Genomic DNA, 26,368 nt, shown 5'->3' on the forward strand with positions numbered 1-26,368 from the left:
GATTCCCCTCCCCCCCCTTTTGGGCTATACTTCTCTGTCTCCTCAACTTGACAGCTTTCTCTGTTTTCCTCTGTGCCTTAGGTGGAGCTGTTTCACCTGTTATGTTGTAAGGGATGGAACCTTAAATACTTGTCAGTGTGGGCAACCCATTTTTACCACATTGTGGCACTGTATGTAGGGAGGGGTCTGAGGGAACAATGCCGCTTGCTCAGCACTTGCCTCTTTTTCAGGCACTTCTTCCACTTTCCATACTAAACAAGCAGACTCTGCTGAGAGACCAGCAGTTTCTTTCTCTGTCCCAACCCTCACTGGTTTTCACAGTCAGAAGCAATGTGGCTCTATTTTTCCCGGTTCTGGAACCTTGAGCTGCATGGTCTGGTCTGGGGCTGGGATCACTTCCCAGGTTTCTTCCCTACTTTTAAAATGTATGACTGTATTTTTCACCATTGCTACAGCCCCTGCGCTGCTGCCACAGCTACTGCCGCCACCACACCATGTTCTCTCCACCCCAACTCCGCCCCCCCTACCTGTCTGGCTGAGTATTTCTTCATTTGTTGAACTTCCATGTAGTTAGATTTTCTGAATCTTCTGGTTTTTTTTTTTTTTTTTTTTTTGAGGTAGCTGTAAATTCCTTCTTAGTTGTGAGGGAGATGTAGCATGTCTACCTATGCCTCCACCTTGGCCAGAAGTCAGACACTTAACTTTATTAGCATGCTCTCATAAATTGTTAAATATGTTCTATTTAATAGAAACTAGTAATAACCACTTTATGGTTACAATGCATAGTTCCATAACTTAATCTAATTTTAATACTGCTATAACCTTGTGAGTTATATCGCAAGGCATCCTGTGATGAACAATTTATTGAAGTTTCACTTTCATCTTGGCTAAGGCTATTTTTTCCACCTTCTGCTGAAGTTTTTGTTTTTCCTCAAGTAAAAGTTTTCTGAATTTGTCTCTTGGCAAGCTATGAAAGAACAAAGAATTTTAATGTCTGGCTGGTTAAAAATTGCTCAAGATCTGCCATCTTCATTTGAATTTCATAAGACTTAAACTAGATATTTAAAATTAAGGTATATACTCATCTACTAGTATAGTTTTTAAAGTCATATGTTAGAGTCGTATTATAGACAAGTAAAATAATAATGACACCATCTAACATTTGCTTTTTATTTTTCATGTACTATGCTAAGTGCTTACATGTATTAAATCATTGAATCCACACAATCATCCCCATTCTGCAAAGAAAGTAATTAAGCTACTGTGATATTAGGTACCTTTTCCCAAGTTTCCAGAGCAAGGGAGGGGGGAATCAAGACTCAAACCCATGCAACTGGTCCCAGAGCTAGCATTCCTAATCACCCCATACTGCCTCACTGGAGAAACTGAATAAGTTTCACTAGGTTAAGAGATAAGAGTTGTTTGGGTTTAAATAATAGACAGTGAGGAAATAATGTCAGAGAATACTTAGGATATTACTTTACTAATTTATATTTGAGTGCCTATTGTATACCAATCACTATGCTAGAGACATAAAAACTATGGTCTCTGACTTGTTGTTCTCAGACTAGAAAAGAAAATAGAGAAAATACCTTGAACAGAAAGCTTTGCCTCTTAATTTTAAGATAGTAAAGACTTAGGCATATTTATAATGAAGAAAAGGAGCCATTGTATCAGAGAATGAAGACCTGTTACAAACATTGATCTATCAGCTTTCATAGAATTTTCAATAACAATAGTTCTCTTGTGTTTAAAAATTATTAACTTTTAACAATATAGATATAAAACATACATCAGAGTACTAGAAATTTGATGTTTATGAGCTTAATATGACCATCATTGACAGCTAAATTCAGTTTGAAGCATATTTTAACTCTGAATTATTTGCTGTGGAAGTCCACATTCATTAAATTTTTACTTAGCATTTTGTAGAAATAGTTCCAATGTAATACTATTCCCATGCCATCTCTTATTTCTACTTTCTTATTATTTTTATTCAAACTAGTTCATAATTATTGAGAAACATCTTATCTAAGTCATTATTCTAATGCAAAAAATTCTGACTCATAAAAATTAGATGGATTTATAAATTCATGATCTAACTATTTATTGCTCATATTCCAAAAGCATGGATTTATAATGAATGCATGTAGTGGTAAAAAGAGGGTTTTTTTATAACTTCAAATGACAGGATCTCTAGAGGCTACCTTGTTTTTCATATTAAGGGTGTTGTTTCAAACGAGGGCATGGAAACCAGTAAGTATTGGCTTCTGTTTTTGTTGTACACCTTCCGGAAGTTTTTGATTGAAGACTCTATGCACTGTAGATCTTTCCACAGACAGCTGACTGATATTTGAAGAAGTTTTTATTTCTCCAAGAAAAATATGATGTATCTTTCCCAAGTCTCACTCTTGTTCACAAATATATGTATTATTATTTTTGGAGAAACTATACAAGATAACTGTGTACATCAATCTTTATTAAGCATTTCAGCAATATTATTTTACCTAGGAAAACATGATTATATGGTTTTAAGGATTTATATTAGATGTTTAAAAATATTAATTATACTACCCAATATAATTTATGAAAAAATTAAAGTTTTTATTTAGAAATGCTGAAACTTTGCTTAAATGATGTTATTTTTAAATTTAGAAAACCATAAACTGAGGATTGACTCTTGATATATTTCTTGTGAAAATATTTTAAAGAAATTGCAGGTTTAGTTTAAAAAATAACTAGCAACTCTTTGATTAATTTTGATAATGAATTATCTGTTAGGTTATTAAAAAATCACTTCACTTAAAAAAACTATCTTATAAACTTTTATATTTCAAATATAGTCTTGTGAATGATTACCTAAGACATTAGAAAATTTTATTTAAAACAATGTCAGAGTAATAGCTAACATATTGTATACAATGCTATGAGTATATGGGGATTTGTATGCTATATATTTAAATATTTGGTCCTGGCTGGTTTGGCTCAGTGGATTGAGCGTCGGCCTGCGAGCTAAGTGTTGCTGGTTCGATCTTCCAGTCAGGGCACATCAGAGAAGGAAAACTCTGACTCCAAAAAACCTCCGCTGCCTTGTGGCATACCTCTTCAGGGGAAAGGCTAAGGGAGTAAACCCCGACAGAAAATCCGGAGCCGGAGTCCCTAAGGCGGTTTGACGTTGTAGTCAACACTGGCAACTCCTGCGGCGCACCTGAAACCAAGCTGTATTGACTCCGTCTTTCCCTTGGACCCTTCAGCTGCGAAGAGAGGGGGTGTCTGCTGCATGGGCAACAGCAGACCCTCCATATCACCCTGCCCAGGCTCTGTAGCTTCAGCTTCACTGGAGAGTACATTCCAGCGTCATCGCAAGATGTCGATTCAACACGGGAGGAGACAAATACCGGGTCACTCCCGAGTCGGACTGCACAACCATTCTCGGCGGTGCAGATAGACTCTTAAGAAGCTACACCATCGTCTCTCGAGACGGACGGCTGCCGACGACGATATTTAAATATTTACCACTGTATGGATACCAAATTCTGAAGTTCCAAAGTTAAGGAAGAATAAATACTAGCAAAGCTAAAGAAATATTAATAACTTAATTCTCTAAAATACTAAATATTTAAGTTTTATTTAAATATGAAAAAATATACTTGTAACCTAGGTTTTTGAAAACATCTAGTATGTCAATTATTATAGGAGTAGAAGAAAAAGAGCAAGAAGTGAAAAGTAGATCTATCTAATAAAATATTTATCTTCTTGGGTCAGATATCTTTTATAAATGATTAGCTCTTTACCTTTCTCTCAATATCCAGGTCAAGGGAGGACAAAGCTTGTTATTATTATTTTTTAAAATAAGAGTTATTTAGATCAACATAACTTCTATTAAAGAATATTTTAACATTGAAGAAACTGTAGCACCAAGAATAGATACTGTTGGAATAACAACTGTAGCTGGCTTTGTAAAAAATGCCATCTGTTATTGATTTTGCAAAGAAAAATTCCATGCTTTTTTCCTTGTTATTACTGATGCCTTTCGAACCTATGAGTAATTTACTTTTAAATCTCTAAATACTTTAGCTTCTACAAAAGTAACAATTCTACTACACATTTCTCCACCCCCATCACCCCTGAACATAATTTCTAATAATTAGTGGCAGGAAGTCCCTTTGGCATAGCAATGTTGTAGGTATCTCAGGGAACCTTCTTAGTCCATGTTCAAGGGACTTCAAATTGCAAGATTCCCAGAAGACGTATGGCTTAGCACTTTACCACACACGCAAATGTGCAAAAATTAAAGCCACACAGAGCCACAGTTATAGAAAGCTGAGCCTAAATGCAGTTGGCTCTCTGCATCTGTAGGTTCTGCATCCATAGTCAACTAACTGCAGATTGAAAAATATTTGGAAAACAAGTTTTGTTGTTGCTGACATTTACCATGTAGCCAGGCCTATGATAGTTGCATCTGTACTGGACAGGTGCAAACCTTTTCTTGGTCATTATTCCCCAGATGATATGGTTTAACAACTATTTACACAGCATTTACATTGTACTAGCTATTACAAGTAATCTAGATATGATTTAAAGTACACAGGAAGAATGTGTAGGTTATATGCAAATACTATGCCATTTTACATAAGGTACTTGAGCATCTGTGGATTTGGATATCTTCAGGGTTCCTGGGACAAATCTCTGTGGATACCAGGGGATGATTATCAGTCCTTTGTGAATTTAAGAAGAAAGGAGGAAAACAGAAGTGTTGTACTAACTTATAATTAGTATTCACACCAAAATCTACCTGTAGGGTTTATTTATGCAAGTTTGAATTAACCCATTCATTTTTCCCCCAAATGATCATCCTTGTTAGGTCATGAAATATCATCGTTTCTATTTAATCTGTTTGTTTATTGTATATTAGGCCATATAATGTACTTCATATAATTTTTCTTATATCTTTTTTAATGTGAAGATGTATCTCACGCAAAAGATGAAAGTAAAGATAATGATACTGTTTATAAGGAAGACTGTGAGGAATCATGTGATATTAAAACTAAAATTACATGAGAAGAAAAATATATCATGTGTAGTATTACAAATTACCATTATTATAATGGTTTATGATTTTATTATTGCTAGGCTAGACATAGAAAAAATATGCCTTAACTTCTGTTTGGGTTATTTTATATATATCCTGATCATCCTAGGCCAGAGGTTTTATGTGTTTGACACATGGTATGGGCTTAGTAAATATTTGATAAATGATCAAATCCTTCTATATAACCCCCTAGCATCATGAGACCACTGAAGGCAGGGACAAGCCAGAGGGCACTGATAGTAGCATTGTATCAATTTGCCTAGAGCTATTTTCTTACTTCCATTTGAGACAATAGGAAATTTCACTTTAGCTTTGAGGGGGTAATTCATTAATACTGAATAAATACTACAAAGTATAATAAAAATTCACAACAATTTATGTAACAAAAAAAAAAGTTTTGAAATCCCAATTCTTATTTAAAACTATTTAGTAACAATGCAGTAATTTTCATGATGTATTATACATATGTAGGGCTTAAATGAAGAAGGGGAACCAGAAATGGAAGAGGTAGTGATTTGATTCAGTTCTTACTGTAATTCCTAAGTTAGAAAGTATAAAAAGCTTACTTTAATATGCTTAATTCTATGTATGACACAAGTGTGTCAGGCTTCTCAAACCAGGGAGTGGAGCTTTAAGTATTACGAACAAAATAAACTAACAAACTAAACAGTAATAGATACATAGATAGAGAAGGGACTGACAGCTGTCAGAGAGAAGGGAGGATGTGGGGTTGGGTGGAAAAGGTGAAGGAATTAGGCAAAAGCAAAACAGAACAAAACACCCTCACAGACAACAGTATTATGATTACCAGAAGGAAACAGGGGTGAGGGAAACTAGAAGATAAAGGAGAGATAATGGTGATGGAAGGAGACTTGACTTTGCATGGAGAACACACAATATAATATCCAGATGATGTATTATAGAATTGTACACCTGAAACTTATATAATTTTATTAACCAATGTCAATCCAATAAATTCAGTAAAAACAAAAATAAAAATGTTCTTTAAAAAGAAAAAACATGTCTAAAATCAGGAAAATGTAGTAGAAACTAAGAGACAAAGTAAAAAAGAAGATGAAGTCTGGGTGAGGTAGATTTTAAAATTTCAAGAATTATTAATGTGATTCTATGCTTGAGTGAACATAAAAGAAATAAAACAAATTTTAAAAGAATAATTTATGCAATAATGTGTGGTTTCTTTTGTTATAAAGGACATCATCAGTATAATTGGAGAAACTTGCATGAGGTCTCATAAATACATGGTAGTCAATGTTTATTTTGATTTTGATGAGTGTGTTATAGAGCATGTCTGGGTGTAAGACATACACACTGAAATATCCAGGGACATCATGGCAGCATGCTCTCAAATAATTTAGGAAAAAGTTCTTTGTACTCTTCTTGCAACTATCCTATCAGTGAGATTGTTTAAAAATAAAAAACATTGTTAAAAAGGAAAATATATAGTGAAAATTAAATAAGAAACCAACCAACCAAAAATTTTGACTATTTATGATGTGTGCACATGTATGTGTGTTTCATTTGTTTATATAAAAATACAGCATTAATATAAACATTTTAAAAAGGTTAATTTTAAAATTAAATTGCATAATAGGGAATTATTGCCTTTTACTTTCTTATATACTAGGCATCAATGAGCCTTGGACCTCCTGTTTCTATACCACTCACCTTATAAAGTGAGAATTGATATTCAAAATGTTGTCTTTCAATTAGATTAAATTAAGGTTAATTAAATTATTAGGAAGCATAGTTTCATCAAGAAGTGTTTAAACAGTTGTGTTCTTAGTTTATCCTGAGTTATTCAGAATGTACACTAAATAGAATATACAATTTTGAGTATTTAGATATAGATATTATTGTTTACATATTTATCTAAAATTATGTGAAATTCATTATTTTTCACTGTGATTGGTTTCTATAACAACTTAATATTTAGCAAACACTTTTTATTATGATTTAAGGACATTTGCAAAATTCTATTGTTTCTTACACACAAAGTACCAAAAAATTACTAAGAAATATAATGGAGGAGCAGCAAGCTTCCTTGGATTACTTATCTAACCAGGTATGGATTTTGGGTATTGTGTTGTTATTGTATTTGCAAAGTGATATAGTTAGCTAGAGGTACAATCATTAATTGTTTAATGCATTCATGTCCACACATCTTATTAGTGTCTATTATGTTGGAGGCACCATAGCAAGCCTCAGGCAAACAGAAACTAATAACAACAACAAAAAAGAAGGCCTTTGCTTGAGGGTTATACAGTCTAGAAGAGCAGAATAATATGTTGAAAATGTTGCAAATGCTGTTAGAATGACACAAAAGAGATATCCAAGATCCAAGATGTGAGAAACCGTCCCAGATGATAGAGTTTCTGAGCTGAGTCATGAAAGATGAATAAATGTTTCAAAGGTCACTAAGCTTGGGTAAGAAGGGTGGAGTCTTGCATTTTGTGGAAATACTTGGAGTTGGTGCAGGAATGGAGTGGTTGCTGAATTAAGGATGTAGAAAGAAATCATGCCACACCAGTGAGTCACCTAAATATCTAAGCAGGGAAATGAAATGACCAGATTGGCAGCTGGTGTGAAGGGTGACTTGATTAAGAGCAGAAAAAGGGGGCAGGGATTTAGGATAGGAAACTACAACAATGGTTCAAGCAAGATATAAAGAATAGATTTGCAAGAGCAGTCAAATGCAGAAATGGTCAGATAAAAGCAAGAGCAGGAGGTAAACAGTGTTGAATTTAATGGTTGCTATTTTGCTACGCTTTTCCTGCTTGGTTAAAATAGTAAAGGATTCAATGTAGGAAAATGGCCATTATGTATGTTTCAGAGCTGTATTTATTTCTAAGAGGTGTAGCGATGTTAGTTATATAGAATTCAGCTAATGGAGGTATGTTCAAATATAAATTTGCTTACTTGTGTGCATGTATATTTAGGTTAATGAGCTCATGAATCGAGTTCTCCTTTTGACTACTGAAGTTTTTAGAAAACTGTTGGATTCTTTTCCTCACAGACCAGTTCAGTCACATGGTACATACTTTGGTGTTTCAGCCTTTCATACTTTTCTGTTATTGCTTAAAGTTTTCCTGGACAGGTTGGGACATTTAGAAGTTTTGTTTAAAAAATACAGCTCATCATTATCTTAACAGACTGGAGGAATAATACCTACCATTAAGCATATATCAACCCACACTATGTATACTTTCCTAAATTGGGAAACTTTTCTGACCGTTTGAAAGCCATGGCTGTACACAGATATTTTGAGTCTTGAAAATAGCATACTTTTATGTAATTGAATTCTGGGCTTCCCTTTACATTTTATTAATAATTAATCTTCAATTAGAAGAAAGTTTAAGAGTTCCTCCCACGTACAAAAAGTATTTTTGACATGTTTAAAATGTTTAGAGTTGGGACTTAAAATTTGAAAAGAAAAAGAAAGAAGACAGAAATAAACTAGAATTTAGCACTTTTTATACTAAAACACAGTCTAGTAATTTCCAGAGGCATGGGTTTCCAAGAAAAATGCCCACAAATCTTATAAATATGAATTAATATCAAAAAGTTCCAAGCAGATAAAAATATTATTGAGGGCCTAGTAGTATATGACCTCCTTTTATTCTTTACAAAGGGAAGGGTATGAACATTTATTGAGAATCTCCTATGTGTCAAGTATTAATATAAGCACTCACCTGTTATTTTGTTATTTTTTTATTGTATCTCATTTATTTCCAATAACCACTGTAGGTGGGTAGTGTTACAAGGTGATGAAGAGCATGCAGTCTGATGTCAGAAGGCCTTTTTAAAATCCCTTATCCATTGTTTCCTTAATATCAGTTTTCCTCATCAGTAACTGACAATATCTACTTCACATGGTGATTGTGAGGATTAACTGAGTAAATATACGAAAAACTCCTAAAATACTGCCTGATGCATAGGAAGGCAATATAAGGGTTTGCTGTGATGGTGATTATTATTAGATGAGAAATATGCAGCCCAGAAAAATCTAAATAATCTGTTCACACTTATTTGGATGGTGATGTCAAAGTAGATAATCCAACCCAGATCAGTCTTTCATTGGCAACTTCTATCATATCCTGGAGCATAAATTTATTATAAGAATGCCTCAGTAATTCAGAACAAAGGCAACAAATAAATGTCTCCTGTAAATGAAGGGAAAGGCAAATAATTTCATAGCTAAGTTTTTGTAGATGACATTTTTTGAATATTTACTGTGTGCTAGGCACTGTGCTAAATCCTTTACATAAAGCCTTATGATGTAAATCATCAGAATAACACTACAAATTAGATATTGAAGAAAAGAGTTTAAGTAATTTAGGTAATGTTCTCAATTAGTAAGGAGTGAAACTAGAACTCTAACCCAGGCTCCTGGCTCTGGAGTCCTAGGCTTTTATATAGTTGTTTTTCTGGGTAATTGACACTTGTAAGAGTTGAATTTATTTTATTGTATTTATTAAAGATAATACAGAGTAAAGTATCTTAGAGTAAGATGGAATATCCATAGCCACATAAATAATGTTACAATTCTCTGGCAACTGTAGAATGCTTGGGGACAATGATTATAGGGTGCTATAATTCTTTTATCAACAGAATAAGCTCTAGCTTCAAGCATAATTTCTTCTTGGTGAAGAAAGTGATTTTGTCCTTCTCTCCCTTTGCTGCTTGTAAGAATGGTCCCCAACACATCAGAGTTTCTGAGGTTTTGAATAGAGCAGTCAAAAATATGACTATAGTAGTTAATCTACTTAATTCCTTTGGGTTTTCTCCTCCTCATACATATAGATTACCTTTACACATTATGCCCCCAAGATAATCCTAAATTCATGAAAGGGCATTATTTATTGGTCAGGAAAATGTGTAATTATAAAATATGTTAAATAAGTTAATCCCAAGTGAAACTTTTAAACAACATTGAATGCTAATAACTAATAGTGATGTTAAGTTTATTGCAGTATACATTCTTTAATCCTAGTTTTTTAATGCATTTTCTCCTTAATTTTAAAATTGAAATCATTTACCACTTCCAAGAGTTAAAATCATCACATCATTAATGGAAATTATAATAATTTCAGAGAGCACTGTTAATTATCTACAATAATATGATTGTCTTAAATGTACTCTTGAAAATATCATGAATAACTAATTTTACTTTTCTAGGTTTAGATTATACTGATATTAAAGATACTGTTGGCTCTATTATCAAAACACCAAGTGGTTTATATATAATCTCTCCAGAAGGATCTAGCTACCCATTTGAGGTAAAATTTTCCCCTTATAATAGGATAAGTATTCAACTAATTTAATTAATATTAAACTTTAATTGTTTTAATATTTATATTTTTCTTGAAAAACTTAAATCAATTAGTAAAAGTTCCAGATTCAAAATTTTGTTTTTTTGGAATTTTTTGTCCAAACCACAAATGTGTAAAAGAACTAGGTAATCTTTCACTTTTCTCTTTGAGTTTTCTTGCTTATACTTTTCAAAGTAAATGCTTTTGGTGTAAGATCTTATATCATACTTATAGTAGGCAGAACTGTGCAATATAAATACTTACTTGCTTTAATTAATTTATGGATATTAGAAAATTATAGTGTGCTTTGCCTTAGAGCTTACTAAAAATACTTTTGACTTTCCTTCTTACTTATGGTTATATTTTTTTGTATGACAAGTGATTTTATGTGATTGTATAAAAAATTAATAATTAAAAAAACCATTAAAGTGAGACAAATTGAGAAGCTGATTGAATAAAATAAATTACTAATGTCTATTCTTAGTAGTTCTATGCTGGGATTTCTAGAAGTTTCTACTAAAAATTATGTGTTATTATATGTATATTACATATATACTTTTCCCAGGTCCCTTTTTTAAGTTTAATGACACAGATTTATACTTTTTTGATAGTCTTTATTACACTATAAAGTATTTTTTTCTAACTAGAACTACCAATTTCTTTTCTTAGAGTTACTAACATTATTTTTTGACATCTATTGACAAGATGTCAAAAAATTAGGAATTAGGTAGGAAATAATTTTTAAATTACTTAAATTACTTCACCTACAGATTCAAAAATGGGCCTGAATAGATGTGGAAAGGGAAGACTTATAATTTTTGAAGAGTGGGATACATAATTACCTTATCTATGGGAAAGCATTGGATACCTAACTTCCTCCATGCTGCCTTCCTCTGTGCAGTAGGATGTTTCTAATGTAGAGTTTTGCTCTGATTTCCTCCTTCTGTTACTTCTATGGGTTCCCTACAGTGGTCCTCTTAGGGGCATTTTACACAGTACCAACAGATAAACCTATGAGTGCCTGCTGAGATGGGACACAGATTATGCCTTTCTGTCTGAAAATTCAGTCTAAACACAGTCCCTCCAGGCTTTTTGAGAAAAGAACAAAGATAGGCACATGGGAATATTTAACACTTAAAAAGTTAAATCAGCATTTTCAATTTGTAAAGAAATACATCACTCTGCTATATCTTATCGGTACTGTTATTACTCAGTTGAAAACTGTTTAGAGTTAAGGAATAAGAGAATAACCTTAAAATGCTACAAACACCTATATATTTAAACATGACTGATACAGGGGATATACTTGAGTTAACTACAAGTTTTTTTGTGATAAAATTATTTCTAGAAATTAAAAAAATCTGAATATATTAATATCATACAAGTGCATTGATATTGTCAGTAAAAGTATCTTCTCTTTCTCTAGGCTTAAGGGTGAAACATAAGTTTTATATGAAAGAATGAAAATCACTGTATGTTATTTTTGTCTTTTCTGGGTCTATTTTAGGTAATGTGTGACATGGATTACAGAGGAGGTGGATGGACTGTGATACAGAAAGGATTGATGGGATAACTGATTTCCAAAGGTTGTGGGGTTATTATCTGGATGGATTTGGCGACCTTTTAGGTCAAATTATATCCATTTCTCCTCTTTTTTTCTTCTTTTTGGTATTATACTTACAGACTGTCTCTTGGTCAAATTGTTAGTAAAAATAGCAAATCCTGTGAATATCAAAATATGACTAAATCACTCTCTCTTAATACACCAAATTATTTAAAATGAATAGATCTTCAGTTGGAATTTGAAAAGCTTTAATTTTAGATACCTGTTGGAATGTGACTTGGGTGAAAATTCTAAATTGGGTGTTTATTAAGCATTTGCTGTGTACACAGCAGAGCTTGATAGGTGATCAACAACTATCTGTAGACTGAAAGATTGAATGGGCATGGTTGTCATAAATCTTGAAAATGTTCAGATATGTGTTTTGTCTACACAAGTAAATAATAAAGAATTTAGGAATCTGACTGTACAAATTTAAATAATGTGAACTGGGAGTAGTGTTTTATAAAAATATCAATTAAAATCACTATGTTCAAAATTTGAAAAATGTAAACTTCAGGTTGATTGTAAAATTTGTTTACATTATTGCCACACAACAGTATAGAAATATCAGTATTTCTGATAACTGTATATTTTACATTAATTGGAATGTTTGCAGGTGATTTTGATCATGTTATGCTATTTTAAATTACTATTATTATAATTTAAATATTTAGCATCTCATAAAAATGTCACCTAAGCATTTAGGACTGAATGCCAGTAATTTTAGAAGAAATATAAAATGTAATAAAATGTTATGTATAAGGCCAAATATCTATGTTTTCTCAACATTAACCTCCAAATTTCCAGTGAGTGCTTCTTTCCTGAATTCAGGCTCTGAATTGTCATTTTCCTTACATTATGCTTATTTCTACAGGGAAATTGTATGAATTTTGACAAAAAGGTCTTCAGGCAAGTATCTTAAACATGAACAGACTACTTTGTACCATATATATGTTTAAAAAAACTTGACATTAAGTTAAATACATTGTTAAGTCTTAAATTTGGAGTTGTGGTAAAGGGCAAAGATGGCAGGGACATTGAAAATGGACAGTCATAGACTTTGAGACAGTACACAGACCCCTTAGGGACTCATGTTACTTCCTTTACTTTTTTATTACTTCCCGTACCCCTTTTCTTCCAGTACTTCTTCAGGATAATTTTCAATTCTAAATGGGTGTGTAGCTAAAATATTCCTGTATGCCCTGGAGGGGGAGTTAGTTTCTTAGCTATAGCTTTAAAAGTTTGAACTTGTCACACTGTCTTCCCAACTCTTTGAGGTTTATTTTGACTAGACCCTTACTTCCTTATTTCATGATTCATGTAGAGAAATATATTGTAGAGCAGGAGTGTACACATTAAGGCTATGCCCTGGTGGGTGGGGGAAGTAGAAACCCATTGGCTAGAACATACAAGAGGTATGCAGTCTGAATTAGGGGGTTAATAATTCATCCGAGATCTACAATTGTCTTGGAAATATTGACCCTAAATGTGGGGATACTCCAGTGTTGTTACATTATGTTTTCATTCATAAGTAATTCACAAGCTGCATTTATAACAAAGACATAATTGTTCACAAAGCGTTATTTTCAAAGACAGAAAAAAATAATTTCAACTGAGCATTGTCAGGAAATGTATCACTATGAGGTGTTGATTTGGAGGTTAAACCTGTTATATTTACCAATGGCCATCATTTTATGACCTGCTGTAATATTTCAACTGGCTTTTTATTGATATATTTTAAGGTAAAACTTGACTTTTTACTTAATTAATATTTAATGAATTTTTGAATTTAATTTGGGTAAATAAAAATGAACCAGAGTCTAGTTATCCCCAGTCTAGAGAAGTAGAAGTGGGAAGATTTTTTTTTTTAATTTTGCAAATTAGGCAAACACTGTTAATTTAAATGAGGACCATCCAGTCCCTCCAAAGAGTTATGTGAGTGATTTCAGAATTATAGAAATATTAAACAACACCCAAAACTCAATAATAAAGGGTTATTCTGATTTGTATTAAAATATATTTTAAAAAGCTCTTTTTGTTTTACAGGTGAGTTTTGGCTAGGACTAAAAAAGGTTTTTTATGTAGTAAGTCAGAAAAATACCAGCTTTATGCTGTATGTGGCATTGGAATCTGAAGATGACATGTTGGCCTATGCATCATATGATAATTTTTGGCTGGAGGATGAAACAAGATTTTTTAAAATTCACTTAGGACGGTATTCAGGAAATGCTGGTAAGTTTTTAATTTCTAAACTTACCTCAAAGTTTTAAGTATAACTGACTCAATATTAGGTGAAGATAAAAGTGATGCATTTCTCTTGGTATATGATGCATAACTAATAAGAGAAAAGATTAAGAATGAGAAAACTGGCCAGGTCTTGAGTTTTACAACTGTGTTATGATTATTGTACCACATCATTATTTGTCATATGTCATCTCAGCTGATTCTCTAGATAAAGAGCCTGTGGATTAGACTTGGAAGATATTATTTATATTTTCATGTTCCGAGAGCCTGGCATTTAGAAGTCATAAAATGCTAGAGTCGATCTTTACTCGTCTCACTTTACAAATTAAGAAATATAACAGAATAAGATTCCCAGCTTATCACATCTGAGCTGGCAAGAGCCCAAGATGGCGACAGAATAACTAGTTCAGTGTCTTGGTGCACCTACTCATTTCCACATAAACTTAATTTTTTAGAACGTCAGAATACATGATGTTTGATGTTAAATTTATATTTTGATATTAAAAGTTTAAATTTGAGATAAGAACTACTAAATTTAACTCTCTAGTTGCTCATTATGGTACTTGTTCAATATGTATTTTTAGTGTTAGAAATCCAAAAATAAATGATATATATTTCTAAGTCTTTAAGTGACCACAGTATAGAGGGGTAGATAAATAAAACTGTAAATAGAATACTGATAAAGCTTTGGAGGTTAAAAAAGGAAGGAAAAAATTACTATTTTGTGTTACTACTCACTGAAAGAAAAACCAAGTTGAACAGAACATATTAAGCAACTCTCTAAAGGAACACTCTGCTCTACTAAAAATATTATATCAAATATACTACTGAAAATTAATTTTATTACAATAAAATAGAAATAAATTGGATGCGTTAACTATCCTATATATTAAATTGAAATACTTACTTGAAATAATGTGTTTTTCACAATGCTGTCTGATTTTCGGGTTTATTGTTCCTATACTTGATTATTTAAAAGAAACATCAAGTTACATGCATGTATTGAAAAAGTAGATTAAATGCTATTTATTTATGTTCAGTATACTAATCTCAAGATAGATCTAAATTTAATTTAAAGATGATCTGATTTTTATAGATATCTAGGTAAGAAAAACAGATAAATCAATATGTGTACCAATTCAGGTGTCATAGAAATCAGCAGATGAAAATAAATCATTTTGCTCATGAAAAAATAAAGGAGAAAATGATTCTAATTGATTGCACACATAAAATTATCATGGAAAAGTAGTTTGAACAAGGGGTTAATATTAGATTCAACCTGGGAAGCTTTTGAGAGTCCTGCAGAATCTGAATCAGTAAATGTGGACCGAGGTATTGGCATTCATAGATGGATATTTTGGTACCTTTATAGTTGACAACCACTCTTCTGTACTTGCAGGAATGGATAGACTTCTGGCAAATGAATGCTGGCAAACATAATGGCTTGAGTCAAAGTACAGAGGGAGGGAAATTATTGGATATGAAGAGTTGTCTGGTATGGTTGGAATCTTTGACATCTTTGAGGGGGTTTTTGCCTTGGGATATTAGATGTAACTCTGAAATCTTTCAAATCTTGATATAGACAGAGAATTTTAAAGAGCTACTAAACCTTGGAGAGGAAAGGACATCACCTAGATAGAGCTATCAGTCAAATAAGTGAACATTAATGGTTGATTAGCATGGTATGAAATGTCAAGGATACTCCGGTTCATCATTTTTGAAGACAGATATGAACGAGATACGTACTGGAACTGGAAGAATCATGGATTTTTTTTTCTGTTTTGCTTTGTTTTGTGTGATAGTGTTTCACTTCAGGATAGGGAAGATAAGCTATTTTAAATGTAAATGGAAAAGATACATTAAAAGTGCTGAGAAGACATCATTCAGGAATGAAGAGGCTGGAGGAGAGAAGAGGAATGAATTTGAAGCACATATAGAAGCAACTTGAGAAGGCATTTTGGTAGTTGAGTGTGTAGGCTATTTTGACTATGTTTTTCTAACACAAAATAATTACAATATGACTTTTTTATTGCTGTGGCTATCACAAATATAATTTTCCAGTAAAGCAGCTAGAAATAAGCTTAAAAAAATAAAAGCTTACAATTTTTAATGTTGCATCTTGAAAAGTGTAACAGACTATCTGAATATGGAACATACTATATTAAGAAAAGTTTATGTGGGGTTTCTCTAAAGGATGATTAGGATCTAAGTAGAGAATAAAATTTATAATGGCAAAAAAGGTTTTTCATTATATAAATCTCAAATTTTGGCATACTCTTATATTTTTCCAATAAGGTTGTTAAGTAACTTTTAATTGTTGATCATAAAATGTAACCAAAATAAAGAAAAAGGTTATCAAAAGCATATAAAGATAGAAACCAGGGACTTGAGTGTGATCATGAATGTGGTAGAGGTGGGCTACAAATTTGACTTTGAGTTCAAAGCAAACATAGAAATATGGAAGTTGAACATTTGAACAAATTTTCCATAAAAAATACATACATTCCTGATTCTAAATCTCAAGAGAAATTTCTCTGGGTTCTCAGAGAAAACAAAGTGCCATGTTGTGCTATGTTCTTTAACTACACTCTAACAGAAAACATGGTGGTGAGTTTTAATGTGTTCTTTCTTAAAAAATAGACAAGTGCATTATATTTTTGAAATAACTTCTTAAATATAATCCAGAAAGGAGCTGATTTGATGTATGATGTCTGTCTGGAAAAAGTTCAATCATTGATAATATATCGTCGGCAGCCGTCCATCTCGAGAGACGATGGTGTAGCTTCTTAAGAGTCTATCTGCACCACCGAGAATGGCTGTGCAGTCCGACTCGGGAGTGACACGGTATCTGTCTCCTCCCGTGTTGAATCGACATCTTGTGATGACGCTGGAGTGTCCTCTCCAGTGAAGCTGAAGCTATAGAGCCTGGGCAGGGTAATATGGAGGGTCTGCTGTTGCCCATGCCCGTCCGTCTCGAGACGATGGTGTAGCTTCTTAAGAGTCTATCTGCACCGCCGAGAATGGCTGTGCAGTCCGACTCGGGAGTGACACGGTATCTGTCTCCTCCCGTGTTGAATTGACATCTTGCGATGATGCTGGAGTGTCCTCTCCAGTGAAGCTGAAGCTACAGAGCCTGGGCAGGGTGATATGGAGGGTTTGCTGTTGCCCATGCAGCAGACCCTTGATAATATAATGAGAATGGTTTGTGTGACATCGATATAGCCTGGCAGTGAAGGAGGTGGGCTGGAATGTGCATGTATGAACAATGACAACTTCACTGTACTAGTCAGTGGAGACCATAATGCCATTGAATAAGCATGTGTACTGTCGTTCAAAATTACTGAACAAGTACAGCAATGAATCTGCAATCAAATCTTGTGCTAAGCTTGAACATTCCTCTGTGGAAACTGTTGGGATGATTTAGACGGCTGCGGCTATGGGCAACTGATGATTGGCAGTTTCATTACAACAAACATGCCCACTCATGCATCACATCTTATGCAGAGTTTTCTTTTGTGAAACATCAAATCACCCAAGTACTTTAGCCCCCTACAGCCCAGATTTGGCACCCTGTGACTTCTGGATTTTCCCAAAACTAAAATCACCTTTGAAAGGGAAGAGATTTCAGACCATAGATGAGATTCAGGAAAATATGACAGGGCAGCTGATGGAGATTGGGAGAACTGTATCACATTTCAAGGTGCCTACTTAAGAAGGGGTCCAAGGCATCATTGTCCTATGTACAGTGTTTCTTTTTTCTTCCTCAATAAATGACTCTATTTTTCATATTACATGGCTAGATACCTTCTGGATTGACCTTGTATGATCCTTCTGATGGTTGGTTAGACTTAGTCTAGGGAAAGTACTGTATCTGTGGATGGATCATTTAATTTAGGCAGTGCTCCATAAATGTTGTCTCTCTCATCTGAACTTCTGAAAGGTATTGTCCTATATGGGTGTTGAAAATATATTCTCTCTACAAATACTTGCAGTGTGGACATATTTTCCCCCATGAAGAACAGAGACAAAAGCTCTGGGTATAGGCATAGGATAGGCCTCCACTGCTAATCAAGTTCTCTGACTCCTCAAAGACATCTTAAGAGATGCTAAACATATGAAAACATAATGAAATATATTTAGGCTTTGAATTCTTCAAAGATTTTACATAGCTTCACTTTTAGTTCAAACTTATTAGCTAAGTTTACTTACAATTTAAATCTAGGTAGAATGAGACTAATTAGAATCTTTTATTTATACAAATTTTATAAAACAAAACATGACTCTTACTCTTTCCACTTAGTTAATTGGTTTGCCTTGGCCAAGATACTTAATTTTTGAAGATCATTGGGAATATCAGGGATATTGTATCGTCGGCAGCCGTCCGTCTCGAGAGACGATGGTGTAGCTTCTTAAGAGTCTATCTGCACCGCCGAGAATGGCTGTGCAGTCCGACTCGGGAGTGACACGGTATCTGTCTCCTCCCGTGTTGAATCGACATCTTGTGATGACGCTGGAGTGTCCTCTCCAGTGAAGCTGAAGCTACAGAGCCTGGGCAGGGTGATATGGAGGGTCTGCTGTTGCCCATGCAGCAGACCCCCCCTCTCTTCGCAGCTGAAGGGTCCAAGGGAAAGACGGAGTCAATACAGCTTGGCTTCAGGTGCGCCGCAGGAGTTGCCGGTGTTGACTACAACGTCAAACCGCCTTAGGGACTCCGGCTCCGGATTTTCTGTCGGGGTTTACTCCCTTAGCCTTTCCCCTGAAGAGGTATGCCGCAAGGCAGCGGAGGTTTTTTGGAGTCAGAGTTTTCCTTCTCTGATGTGCCCTGACTGGAAGATCGAACCAGCGACACTTAGCTCGCAGGCCGACGCTCAATCCACTGAGCCAAACCAGCCAGGGGCTGTAGGGATATTGTATATAGAATGTCTAATGTAAGCCCTTTAAAAATTGTATTCTTTTAACTATTCTCCAGTTAATTCAAATATTATCTGGAGAGCCATGAAAAAGAGGCACATTTCAGTAGTGTACCTAATTTTTTTTTCTTGAGGGCATGGAGCATTTCATATAAACTTGGTAGCCTATAAATAAAACCAAACAATTTTTAGTTATAAACCTAAAAATTTTAAATGCAGATGCTTCACATTCATTCTTTCTATCTAGAAGGCTGTAAAATGGTAGTGGGGAAGAGTGCGGGATTCCGGGGCCCAGAGCGGGTGGTGGAGCCGGGACCTCATGTGATTCTTGGGACCCGAGGCGGAGCGGTGTCTGTGGCTATGGCTGTGACTCTGGACAAAGATGCTTATTACTGGTGAGCGAAGAGACTGTACAGCAATTGGTGGAAAGGAGAAGATGAGTATGCTAACGTTGATGCCATTGTTGTATCAGTGGGTGTTGATGAAGAAATTGTCTATGCCAAGTCAACTGCCTTACAGACGTGGCTCTTTGGTGATGAACTTACTGATACTATCATGTTCTTCTGTGATGACAAAATCATTTTTATGGCCAGGAAGAAAAAAGTGGAGTTCTTAAAACAGATTGCCAACACTAAGGGCAATGAGAATGCTAATGAAGCCCCTGCCATCACACTGCTGATACGAGAAAAGAATGAAAGCAATAAGAGCAGCTTTGACAAAATGATTGAAGCCATTAAAGAAAGCAAGAATGGCAAGAAGATTGGAGTGTTCAGCAAAGACAAATTCCCTGGAGAGTTCATAAAGAGCTGGAATGACTGCCTCAACAAAGAGGGCTTTGACAAAATAGATATCAGTGCAGTTGTGGCCTATACCATTGCTGTAAAGGAGGACGGGGAGTTCAACATAATGAAGAAAGCAGCCAGCATCACCTCTGAGGTCTTCAACAAATTCTTCAAGGAAAGAGTAATGGAAATAGTTGATGCAGATGAGAAAGTTCGTCACAGCAAACTGGCTGAGTCTGTGGAAAAAGCCATTGAGGAGAAAAAATACCTAGTTGGGGCAGACCCCTCTACTGTGGAAATGTGTTATCCTATCATTCAGAGTGGTGGCAACTATAATCTTGAATTCAGTGTGGTGAGTGACAAGAATCACATGCATTTTGAGTCCATCATTCAGAGTGGTGGCAACTATAATCTTAAGTTCAGTGTGGTGAGTGACAAGGATCACATGCATTTTGGGTCCATCACTTGTGCCATGGGTGTTCGCTTCAAATCTTACTGCTCCAACCTTGTTCGCACTTTGATGGTTGACCCTTCTCAGGAAGCTCAAGAAAAGTATAACTTTTTGCTCCAGCTTCAAGAGGAGCTTCTAAAGAAATTAAGACATGGTGTGAAGATACGTGATGTGTATAATGCTGTCATGGACGTGGTTAAAAAGCAGAAGCCTGAACTGCTGAACAAAATTACCAAAAACCTAGGGTTTGGAATGGGAACTGAATTCTGTGAGGCTCTTTAGTAGTTAATAGTAAGAATCAGTACAAACTGAAGAAATGAATGGTTTTCAGCATCAATTTGGGATTCTCAGACTTGACTAACAAGTAAGGGAAGAAACCAGAAGAGAAAACCTATGCCCTATTCATTGGTGACACAGTACTTGTGGATGAGGATGGCCCAGCTACTGTTCTCACTTCTGTGAAGAAGAAAATAAAGAATGTGGGCATTTTTCTAAAGAATGAGGATGAAGAAGAAGAGGAAGAGGAGAAAGATGAGGCTGAGGACCTATTGGAAAGAGGTTTTCGGGCAGCATTACTTACAGAAAGAACATGAAATGAGATGACTGCAGAAGAGAAGCGAAGAGCACATCAAAAAGAACTAGCAGCTCAACTCAATGAGGAAGCAAAGAGGCGATTGACTAAACAGAAAGGAGAACAGCAGATTCAGAAAGCTCGCAAATCTAATGTGTCCTATAAAAACCCATCTTTGATGCCTAAGGAACCACATATTTGGGAAATGAAAATCTATATTGATAAGAAATATGAGACTGTAATAATGCCTGTGTTTGCAATAGCAACACCCTTTCACACTGCCACAATCAAGAATATAAGTATGTCGGTGGAAGGAGATTATACTTACTTGAGAATTAACTTCTATTGCCCAGGCAGTGCTCTAGGCAGGAATGAGGGCAACATTTTCCCTAACCCAGAAGCCACTTTTGTCAAGGAAATTACATACCGAGCTTCAAGTATGAAGGCACCTGGAGAACAGACAGTACCAGCCTTGAACCTTCAGAATGCTTTCCGAATTGTAAAAGAAGTACAGAAGTGTTATAAGACTCGAGAAGCAGAAGAGAAAGAGAAGGAGGACACTGTGAAACAAGACTCCCTGGTGATCAACTTAAATCGGAGTAACCCCAAACTGAAAGACTTATACATTCACCCAAACATTGCCCAAAAGAGGATGCAAGGCTCCCTGGAGGCCCATGTCAATGGTTTCCGCTTCACCTCTGTTAGAGGAGACAAAGTGGATATTCTGTACAATAACATCAAGCATGCATTGTTCCAGCCCTGTGACGGAGAGATGATTATTGTCTTGCGCTTTCACCTCAAGAATGCTATCATGTTTGGGAAGAAGTGGCACACAGATGTACAGTTTTACACAGAAGTGGGAGAGATCACCACAGACTTGGAGAGACATCAGCATATGCATGACCGAGATGACCTCTACGCTGAGCAGGTGGAATGAGAAATGAGGCACAAACTGAAAACTGCCTTTAAAAATTTCATTGAGAAAGTAGAGGCTCTAACTAAGGAAGAACTGGAATTCGAAGTGCCTTTTAGGGACTTGGGATTTAATGGAGCTCCCTATAGGAGTACCTGCCTCCTTCAGCCCACTAGTAGTGCGCTAGTAAATACTAGAGAATGGCCACCCTTTGTGGTGACATTGGATGAAGTGGAGCTCATACACTTCGAGCGGGTTCAGTTTCACCTGAAGAACTTTGATATGGTAATTGTCTACAAGGACTACAGCAAGAAAGTGACAATGATCAATGCCATTCCTATAGCCTCTCTTGACCCCATCAAGGAATGGTTGAATTCCTGTGATATAAAGTATACGGAAGGAGTACAGTCCCTCAAATGGACTAAAATAATGAAGACTATTGTTGATGACCCCGAGGGCTTCTTTGAACAAGGTGGCTGGTCTTTCCTGGAACCTGAGGGTGAGGGTAGTGATGCTGAGGAAGGGGATTCAGAGTCTGAAATTGAAGATGAGACTTTTAATCCTTCAGAGGATGACTATGAAGAAGAAGAAGAAGAGGACAGTGATGAAGATTATTCATCAGAAGCTGAAGAATCAGACTATTCCAAGGAATCATTGGGCAGTGAAGAAGAGAGTGGAAAGGATTGGGATGAACAAGAGGAAGAAGCCCAAAAAGCGGACCGTGAAAGTCATTATGAGGAAGAAGAAGAACAGAGTCAAAGTATGAGCCAGAAGAGGAAGGTATCTGTGCACAGTTCAGGCCGTGGTCCTAACCGTGGTTCCAGACAGAGCTCTGCACCCACTAAGAAAAAGAGGAAGTAACTTATGAACTTTGGCCCTCGGTTCCATTCTTCCTCCAGCCAACCCCTGAAAATTTTACATGACAGAAACTGTACTTTTTCCTTTTTTTTCTTTTGAAGTTTTGCCATTTGTGTTTATGGGTTTAGGGAGCTCTTTGTGTGGACCAATCTACTAGGGGAATTACAGGCCCACCAGGACACATGCCAATGGCCCCATCCAGATGGCAAGGCAGGAGGTGTTCTTGAAGAAGGGCAGAGGCTTCCGCTGTTAATAAATACCGTGTCATTCCTCTCTCTCCTCTCACCTTCTGCCAGGACATCAGTGGCTTCTGATATCTTGTTCTTTGATGTCTCAAAGCTGTATTTCCAAGATATTGGTACCAGGTGACTTAACTACTTGTACCATGGTTCTTGACCATCAGATTAGATCCTCCATCCTACCCTACTGCTATGACCTTCCTCAGATCTCTTTTAAGTTCCATCTTTTCACAACTCAAGAACAGGTTCTTCAAATTTGCTAATGATTGTGATAAATCATACAACTTGAGCTAGTGGCAGATCGGTGGTACCTCTGTCTGAGTTTTCCTGCTTTCTTGTCTCTTGCAGATTCTAGGGTATTTTTGCTGCCTTGGAAAACATAAGAAGCAGTAACACTCCCTGGCTTAGTTTCATCCTCCTTTCAAATTCACACATGGTACATTGGTAGAAACAATATTACCATTGTTTATTTTCTAATATACTTGAGTAAGAATGCTATATACTGCTTCTAGTAAAATTTCGAAGGGGGCTCAAAGGAGGCAACATTTAGATCTGGAAGGGGCAAGAGTCATGCGTTGGGCCTTGAATACCCAGATGAGAAAAGAAAAGAGGAAGGGAGGCCTCATCTACAACATGACCTCTCATCACTGCTGCTTCTTATTTTTAATTGTCTTGCATTGTCCTGTATTTATCACAGTTTCTGTTGAGCAGCTTTTTAAGTATTTGGGGAGTTTATCTTGCTATCCTCCCCCTCCTGGTTCTCTGCACCCACCTGTTCCACTGCAGTTCATTCTGTGTTCTGTGACTTTAAGAGAGGAGGGGGGAGGGGTCTCAGATTTTGTTTGTTTGTTTGTTTTTTTCTCCTTAGCGGTAGGACTTGATATTTTCAATTTTAGAAGAACAGAAAGATAAATAAACTGTTTTTTTTAAATGGTAGTGATATGTAAACCTATTATGTGTAAATTATTTTCTTTTCCTAAATTAACAATCATCACATTACTCTTCCGCGAAGAATGGCAGGTCTAGACATGATCATCTCTGGTCTAAATTATCTGATTATATCTACACAGGCAAACTTCCATTTTGGACTATAATTTTATATCAAATGTCCACTGAAATATCCCTAATATATTGAAAAATTCAGCACCATATTTCTGCATATTGCAATCTGGAGGTGGGTTTATAATATGAAAGCTGGCAGAAAATAATTTAAATCTTATTTCTAGATGCATAATAGGCTGGTAAAAGTCAACTGAAAATTACAAAAAGTGCCTTTAAACTTAGTCATTTACCAAATCTGTTTTACCCAGGTGATGCCTTCCATGGCTACAGACAAGAAGATAATCAAAATGCAATGCCGTTCAGCACAGCAGATGTTGAGAATGATGGATGTTGTCCCTTGTGTGTGGATAATGGTCAGTCTTTGAAGAGCTGTAGACACTTCAGTAACAACACTGGCTGGTGGTTCAACCAATGTGATCTAGCAAATCTGAATGGCATTCATCATTCCCCTGGAAAATTGCTTGCAACTGGAATTCAGTGGGGCACATGGACCAAAAGCAGTTTACCTGTCAAGATTAAATCTGTTTCAATGAAAATTAGAAGAACGTACAATCCATATTTTAAGTAATTTCATTTTAAATTGTAATGCATGTTCCACAGATATTTTTGATAATATATAAATGATTTTACATCGTTTCTCTTTTTGCTGAGTGTTTCAAACATTTTAGCCAAAATTTAACTATAGATATTATCTAGGGGTTAAGAGTATAATTAGAAACCTTCAATTTTTGTAGAGTTTTAATAAAATAAAACATGGCTCAATGTATGCTTTTATTACTAACTATATAAATATATGCTAAAATTTCTTTTAAGTAAATTATGATTTGCTTTCTGAAGTACATATTTTTTAGAAGATGTTCCCATTTTCTTTAAAGCATTAAACCATCATAAATTATTAGCAAAACTGAAGAGAAGATTATACTTATTTCTATATTTATTCTAAATGGTGCCTATATAATCTTTAGATAGTTTCTATTGAAGACAATTATAAGGAATAGCTTTGTACTAATTAATATCTAAACTTCACATGATTTAAAAGCCTTACTATTTCCAGGTGATTCCATGATATTTTGCAAGTAATAAAATTTTGATGCATAAATAAAGTCTTTTTTGTTTCACATTTTATTGTAATTAATGATTTTTATTCTTGTTTGTAACAAATTTACTGTACATTTGTATCCTGATCAGTTGCATTCTAAAACATATTTACGTACATCTTTCTCTTTTAAGCCAATAAAAATGGTATGAACTTTAAGTGAAGGAAAAGAGTGATGAATCAGTGGTCTACATGTGGTTTTGGGAAGCTGGTCTCCTCCACTTTTTGCACTAAGTTGGAAGGAGTTGGAGTGGTAAGGACTCCATGGGAAACGACAGCAGGGCACATGCTGGGCCAAGTGTCAGTTATTGATAGAAAGATGAGGGAAACAAGTTATAATTAGTGTTAAACAGAAAAGTACGTTGTCCAGAATTAGGATTATACAATGTACCAAGGAGAGTAGAAGTAGTTGAAAGATGAGGTGGGAAAAGGACTGAATTAAAAATACATATAAGGATATAGATATCAGAGTGAGATCTGAGCTGGTATAGGATTAATATAGATCAGAATACAGAATCTGATCTGAGTTTAGGAAAGGGCAAAATTACATGGTCACCGTTCAAATTGCTTTCACTTTGATCTCCTCTCCAAGCAGTGAATAAATCATATACAGAATTTAGATGAGATAAGGTTTCAGGGGCATGAACATGCTTCCCCATGCCCTCCTGTCAACTCATAGAGCCACAGCTGAGGTTCAGGTTAGAGGAGCACAGAACTGTGGGTTCACAGCCTTTTATACCTACAGTGATTTGAACATCAGAGAAATCTAACTAAAATTAAGGAAATCATGTTGCTACTTAGCGAGCTATATCTGAAGTGTGGACTCTAGGCCTTGAAATTCTTGCTGAGTTTACACAGGCACAAAATCTCCTTTATTGCATTACAAGGTCCAGGGGCTTCACATTTTTAATTCCACCATAAGGACTATGGAGATAATGGAAACTTTGAAGGTAAAAGCAGAATGGAAATAAGTGTTGGGATGTTAAGGTAAAGAAAGAGCTAGAGAGCAGCAAGAAATTTTAATTTTTTTAGTCTTGGTAGTGGAAAGATGTGATTTTGAATGGCTAAGGGACAATAACCTCTGGGATGACTTGTGAAAAGCTGTGAAAGTATTAAGAGGCCTCAACACTTACTGCTAAGGAACTTACTGCTAAGGAGAAGGTATATCTTGGGTAATAATCCTGAGCTTCAGACTCCCAAAAATGAAGTGACCTGCC

General features: G+C 35.3%; 1 protein-coding gene and 1 pseudogene across 1 annotated transcript; both read left to right on the forward strand.

Annotated features, from left to right (window-relative positions):
- The first annotated feature begins 2,384 nt into the window (after positions 1-2,384).
- On the forward strand, positions 2,385-24,647 carry ANGPTL5 (angiopoietin like 5). The gene is given in 10 exon segments (XM_090267324.1): positions 2,385-2,465; positions 4,508-4,562; positions 4,967-5,083; positions 7,072-7,175; positions 8,050-8,143; positions 10,289-10,389; positions 11,930-11,975; positions 11,978-12,049; positions 14,072-14,257; positions 24,304-24,647. Coding segments are annotated over 10 exon segments (1,176 nt in total). The 3' UTR covers positions 24,624-24,647.
- LOC150018729 (FACT complex subunit SPT16 pseudogene) lies at positions 19,540-22,829 on the forward strand (annotated as a pseudogene).
- Positions 24,648-26,368: the final 1,721 nt, after the last annotated feature.

The sequence above is a fragment of the Furipterus horrens genome, unplaced genomic scaffold (genome assembly GCF_987537825.1).
Source record: "Furipterus horrens unplaced genomic scaffold, mFurHor1.1.pri manual_scaffold_2, whole genome shotgun sequence".
In the NCBI taxonomy this organism is placed as follows: Eukaryota; Metazoa; Chordata; class Mammalia; order Chiroptera; family Furipteridae; genus Furipterus; species Furipterus horrens.